Here is a 7,140-nt window from a genome sequence, read left to right as displayed (position 1 = left end):
ACGATAAATATTTAAAAGAACTTAAATCACCTCAACAACTGTTTCTTCTTTGGGTGCTAAAGTCTTTTCAACATCTTCCTTTAAACGCCTCAACATCATAGGTTTCAATAATATCTGCAATTTTTGTACTTCTGTTTCATCTTTAAGGGCTCCAAACTCATTTAGGAAGGCTTCACTTGATGCGAATTGCTGAGGTTCAAGGAAATTAAGAAGGGAAAATAACTCATTAACATTATTTTGTAAGGGTGTACCAGATAACAATACGCGATGTTCCTAAAATGAATTAAATCACTATAAGAAAATAACAAGGATAAAATCAAAAAAATGAACAAAGTTTATCAAGTTATTATTACAAAATTCCTAATCAAAGCCTTTAGTACAATAATAAATTACTAATATAACATTGAATTTCATTAATCTAGGATATACCGGTAAATAATTTATATACAAGCAAGCTTGCATAAATGCATAATGCATTTATTGAAGCTATTTTAATACTATTAAAGGGTTGTTAACATTAATCGTAAGGGGTACTTCTAAACATAAAACATAACATACATGTGAAACATAGTACATAGAAGTATAGCAGTACAAGCTAATAACACTTTATTATTAGATATTAAAATATTAATAACTAGCGATTAATAATTAATTGGTAGTTTAATGGTAATTATTATTTATTTGTTGATATATAATCGACAATAGCTGATTTCTGTAATAAAATGGGGAGATATTTTATTGTGACCTGTCATACAGATGATAAATCATTTCTTAAAGCTTGAATTTTAAAATGACATAAATGTGTTTCAGCCCTGATGATGCCAGAACTAGTGAAATATTAACTATTTAGGAGTGAGAAAAGGCTTTTGTTAGGAATATATAAATATAACTGCAAATTATTGACTTAACAGCCTAATAATACTTTTTACTAAAACTAATTTTAGATAATTACCAAATTGAGGGACCGAAGGCCCTCTAATAATTTACAGTTTCTATTCTTAAGCCTGTGGGCTTCATCAATAACACAAATCCTCCAACTGAAATCTTTAAGATCCTGAAAATCTGTAATAATGATTTCAAAGGTAGTGATTAAAACATTAAACTTGGGTAGTTCTTTCATTACGTTGCCTTTTTCATTACGAAAAAACATTTCATACTCCTGTAACATATTCCTACTAGCAGCCCTAAAAGAAAATAGAAAAAAAAAACTATATCAACAAACAATCAATATATTAATTATCGCAAAATATATATATATACAAATGATAATGTCGAAAATATTCCAATTGTTATCAAAAACATTTATGATTCTATCATATTGTTTGTCAAGAATCATAAGAGGCAAAAAATCTATTTTTCAGTTAAAACAACCAAATGACGAACAATACAAGATAAAATACAAGTAGTTGCAATTTGATTTAGTTTACAGCTTTGATCAAATTGTCTCCACATGATAGATTTTGAATTTAAGCCACTAAGATTCCCAAAAGACAATATAACTTACAAATCATAATAAACACCATTATAAATAATTAGTACATCTTTAGCCTTCAGTATCTGTATCTGTCTTATCACAATAGTAATTTTTTCATACACTATTGTCTTAAATAAAGAGGAAGATTTTGAAGGGAAAAGGTGGATATAAAAAAAAAAAAGCTACAAATATAACACAATGGGTAATTACTTAATCTAGATGTCAGTAATTTAAGAACAAAGAATGAATGAATATAAAAGAAAAATAACAGGGCTAAAATAATAAAATTAAAAAATGAATTGAGGAAAATTTAGTAGTAACAGGATTAAATGATTGGTGATTATTAAGGTTAAATATCAGACTTGTAGTTCTCCTCCATCTTTACCAAACTGAAAAAAAAGTCTAAGTCAACTAATCAAGATATTGCTACCGGTTCTCTGCAGCAGTGTGCCCATTCTTCAATAACAAACTGATCAGATGATGATCACCTCAGTTTTTAATCATTTGCTAAGAAATAATTTTGAATCCTATTTGTTAAATGATTAGTTCACAAACAAAAGTTATATATTGATTGATTAAGTAATTATTTCTATAATCATTATTTTATCAAGTATTTTTTTCTAAATTTATAATTTTTACAAGAAGAAAATTTAAGTTACACAGTCAAGAGGAGTACATGTCATCATGTGATAGTTACAGTTGTGATAGTAGCTCACCGCTATAATAAGTACTGTTTAACTATCATGCCAGACCTAGTGTGGCTTAGTTTTAACTGCTGCAAAGGGCTGCGACAGTTGCTGTGCAATATCTAGTGTCATCGTATTAATCAAATTGAATGTGGTCACTCCTTCACTGCCTCTGCATGTACTGTCGACTATCAGACCAAACCTTGGGTCATGACTCTGCCATAACAGTAAATACTGTCATGATAGTAACTATCTAACAGTTTAAACTATGGCAGTAGATACAACTGTTGCTGCAATGGTTTTAAAATCTATGCAATGTACTTTATTTTTCTGCAATGGTTGTAAACTAACTCAATGGAATATATTTAGTTCAATATTCAATGATTTTAAACATTATTTCAAGAATGAACTTATTTCAGAAATAATGATTTTATGAAATAATGTATTTAAAAAAACGAAAATATGAGGTTGGTCATCAATTGTATTTCAATTCTTGCCAATTTGTTCTAGAAGTCTTTGTCCATTGATGTAAGTGTGTATTTTATAACAGAATATCAATACGTACATCAAGAAATGCAACAAAATCTTACGTCATAAAAATGTAAATAAATGTGGCATTGAAATAAAACCATATGGAATAACGTAACTTTAATTACAAAATTATTTGAAAATATAAAAACTTTACTTACGAGCCATGGTAAACAATAACATTGAGATCTGTCCATGCTTCAAATTCTCGTTGCCAATTAGGAATTGTAGATAGAGGCGCTATAACAAGAAAAGGCCCACGAATTCCATATTCATAAACAGCATGAATGAAAGTTAACGACTGTATAGTTTTTCCTAATCCCATTTCATCTGCTAAAATACAGTTGCGCCTGGAAGATTTCAAAAATATTAATTAATCTTAAGAATAAGGAAAGAAAATTATAGTACTAAATCAAAAGATACAAACAAATATCGTCGCTTAAGTTGAGATACCTAATTAGTCTGAAAACAACTATAAAAAAATAATCATTAATTGTAGTGACATCTAGGAAGAATTTTTAGACAGAAAACATTGTAGAAGTATCCTACAAAACAATGATAACAATGTAATATCTCTAAAATATTCTGTTGATTATTCAAAATAAAAAAATGATATCTCTATCACAGCTATACGTGTATATATATATATATACTGTTATTACATTATATGACCTATATTATTTTAAAAAGAAATTAAACAAAAAATAATATTAATATGACTATACATTTTTAATCAAAATATTTAAAGTTTTTCTACATTGGCTTATTACTTGCTAGTATTTTTGTCAAGGGTATAATCGAATGTAAATACAGAACTGAAAAGGTTAGCAGAACTTGCTATGTGGAATTTTTGGAGAATTTTTTTTCCCTTTTGAAAAGAGTTATTGGCATCCTACATTAGTAATGAATGATTACTTCATTACAAGTGCAACGTTGGACAAAAGAGGTTATACCAGAATGAGGAAGATATTTTATTTCATGCTGCTCAATATCACATTTTTACTTCAACAAGTGGTTTCAGAAATTCCAAATTTCTGCATTTGTTGTATTGGACTAATGAAAAGAATTTTTTAATTTAGATTTAAGAGGATTTACAAACAGTTCACATCATATCATTTGTTTCAAATAAAAATTATAAACTATTTACAAAAACATAAGACATTTAAAAAAATTGCAGAATAAAAAATCATAGTATTCTGATCAAAAATATCTTATTTATGTCAATAATACTAGGGAGATAAGGAAAAAATTAATAAAACAGTGTCTTCTTTGTAAAGAAAAAAATATATAAATTAATAATTTAGTTTTGCAATGTTGGGCAGAAATGGGTTATTTGTTTTTTCTGGTTTATTGAGTAATACTACAGTCAGTTTCAATTGAACACCATAGAAAAAGCAAAAAGTAGAGACTGGATTTTCGTGAAATTGCATCCTATATTTCCTTGTACCAAATGTCAACAGAAATTCCATTCATGAAAAAGATATTCAAATAACACCACTTTTATTTTAAACAAAATTGCAAGTTTTGGGTTTTTCCACAATTTTGCACATTTTGAGTTTTTTCAATTAAAAATTGCACGTTTTACTCTTTTGGGCTGAATTTTGTTGCATACAATTTAATGCTTTCATATTATGCACATAAAGGTGCATTAATGCCAATATTTATTCATTTAATTTTTTTAATTTCAACTTTTAAGTTGAGAAATAACGAGATAAAGTAATACCTTGATCAACTTATTAAGAGTCGAATTAACCTATAACAAAAGTACTAATAAACTAGCAGTGAAAAATGTTCTTAGAATTGTATTAACCAATGGTTTCAGGTAACTATGAAAGTCTCTCTTAAATAAGCCTATTTTAGAGAATGTAAAGTGTGTTATTGTTTTCAAATTAGATCCTCAGGCCGCATTTAGCTCTTTGTTCTTTCATCTGACTTTACTGTGACCAGTGAGAATTTTTATTTATTCATTTTTCTTTGTACTATTTTACTATATTACTTAGTATATTATTTTAAATAAAAATTGATATTAACATGCTCATACATTTTTAGTTAAACTATTTAAATTTTCCTTTATTTACATTTCCTTATTACTTGTTCATTCTTTAGTTAACAATATATTCAAATATGAATACAAAACTGAAAAGCTAAGCAGAAAAACATGTTATGTGAAATTTTCGGTAATATTTTTACATTCTTTTTTTAACATAGTGTACAGTATATTCTTTCAAAACCTAAAATTGAGGTAGTTTAAATAGTTCTGAAATTGATTTCCAGCCTCCATGATAAGAATATAAAACCATTTAATGCAATTAGTTTCTTCATAGCTCTTTATTTCAATTATGGACAAAATTTTAGATTTTTGATCAGAGTAGTTGAGTTTTTACATAAATTTAGAGTATACTTTAATTCAAACAAGATTGGGTAAGCTTTCCATTTATTAATATTATAAATTAAACAATAAATTAATTGTTGCAGGGTTATTTTATTACTGCAGGGTTTAGGTGTGTTAACGCCATAATATATAATTACCTTGTAAATAATATTGAGTTAGTCTTAGTGTATAATTTAATAACATTTATTTTTATTTATATTAATTTAATTGGATTTAGTTATTTGAAAAGAAAAAAAATTAATTATATTAGTGTGTTATTATAACAGATAATGAGTAATAGAGACAGTTGCTAGGGGCTGATAATTGTTGCTAAGGTGTCATCTAGCAACGGATCGACCATCTTAGTTTTTTTATAGCAGTTCCGGCTAATTAGTGGCCATGATAGCGTTTCAGCAGCCCCGTCTGCATTTATAGTTTAGATATTTTTTGAGTGTTTTAGTCGTCATTACAGTTTTAAACGAGACCTTTTCTGTGTTTCGACTATAATATGAGTTCCGGATAATTAGTGGCTTTGAACGTGTGTAACCAGCCCTGTCTGCGTTCATTTTGTCGGCTCGCCTAATACATTAATATGACTTTTGGATGTTTGGACTATCGATGAGCCACTGCAGCAACTTTGGACAATTACAGCAGTGTATTTAGCTACAAGAGCTGCGACCTAAACATCTCGGCACCACTCTTCCTCGGACCTATTGGAGTGAAGCAGCTAGCGTCGACTATTATTTGTTTTATGTATATTTATTTGTGTATTTGTAAATTAGTTTATTGTCATCTTCATAATTTATTATATAACTATTTTATTTTCATCTGAGAGGCCTTTTTATTTAACTTGTATTCATTATTAGTCATCTTTTGTTAGCTTTAGTTTTTAAAATGTTTAATCCGAACCAATTTGTCGTTTGTTCATTTTAAAGCCTTCCAACAAAAAGACATATGCAATTTGAGGTGGCTTTAACAAGGTGTTTAATAAACATTTTGAGTTTTAATTGCACTTTTTGAGTTTTTTTACTGCACTATTTTCAGTATTTTACTACAAGAAAATCTGACATATATCAATAAGAGTTGATTCATACCATCCATTTTTACAGAAAATATAAATAAATTAAAAATTAGAGAAAAATAATAAATCGAAAATAAATGGTGAAAAAAATGTAACTTAAGCTAATTTAATTAATTAGTAGTTGATTTAAAATTAATGATCTAAAAAAAAATTTAATTTTATTTAGTCATTTTAAAATAAACGTGGAAGTAAATTTCACATGAATTTGGTCACCAACAAAAATGTTATTAAACTTCATTGAGGTTTGTTTCCCTTCAGCCAGTCAGCTGTAATGCATAAGCAGCTATGAAAGATTGAGAAGAGAATTGAGGTGTGGAAGGGCAAAAGGGGATAATCCAAGGTTAGAATGTAAAATTACATTGCATTTAAGTATATTTTAAACATTAGTTTCAGAAAATTTTGGTATTTTCTGAAAAATTTTCAAGTTTTCTTTACTCCCTACTACATCTCCACCACTCCATTTTTTTTATCATTGGCTAACTTGAATTAACAAGTACATTTAAAATTGACAGAATAAATATGGAAAATAAAAAGTTAAATACGCCCAAAATAACTTGTGATAACAATTTTTTTAATTTAATTTAGCTGACTTACTTTTCTACATACATCCAGTCATAATGTGTTAAAAAAATAATAATAATAATAACTAGAAACCCTATATTGTAATTCTATATGAAGGTCAAAAATTCAGAAAAATTTGATTCAATACTTTTTTATCAAAAAGTGAAATAGTGAAAAAAAAAAAAAAGTCACAAATAAATTCAAAATTAAAACATAATATTGTAACATGAGTAGTCATATATTTGTTACAACTTGAATTTATTTTTCTTCACAAAAATTAGGCATCCAACTGGACCTACTGGGCCAGCACCAGCCACACCACTTCTATACAATAAGATCTTGGGTTTAGCACCAGCTACACCACTTTTATACAATAAGATCTTGGATTTAGCACCAGCCACACCACTTTTATACAATAAGATCTTGGATTTAGCACCAG

General features: G+C 27.6%; 1 protein-coding gene across 6 annotated transcripts in view; it reads right to left on the bottom strand.

The window, feature by feature from the left end:
- kis (kismet) overlaps nt 1–7,140 on the bottom strand; it is a 95,568-nt gene that overhangs the window by 65,991 nt on the left and 22,437 nt on the right. For all 6 annotated transcript variants that reach the window (XM_014428084.3, XM_014428088.3, XM_014428065.3 and 3 more), the window contains exons 12-14: nt 2,850–3,038; nt 953–1,184; nt 31–273 (exon numbers count right to left, since the gene is read on the bottom strand). In XM_014428084.3, the coding sequence (XP_014283570.1) occupies nt 31–273; nt 953–1,184; nt 2,850–3,038 (664 nt within the window). The remainder of the gene's footprint in view (nt 1–30; nt 274–952; nt 1,185–2,849; nt 3,039–7,140) is intronic.

Source organism: Halyomorpha halys, unplaced genomic scaffold (genome assembly GCF_000696795.3).
Source record: "Halyomorpha halys isolate HHAL.00 unplaced genomic scaffold, Hhal_1.1 Scaffold33.1, whole genome shotgun sequence".
In the NCBI taxonomy this organism is placed as follows: Eukaryota; Metazoa; Arthropoda; class Insecta; order Hemiptera; family Pentatomidae; genus Halyomorpha; species Halyomorpha halys.
This window is presented reverse-complemented; position numbering and strand designations above follow the sequence as displayed.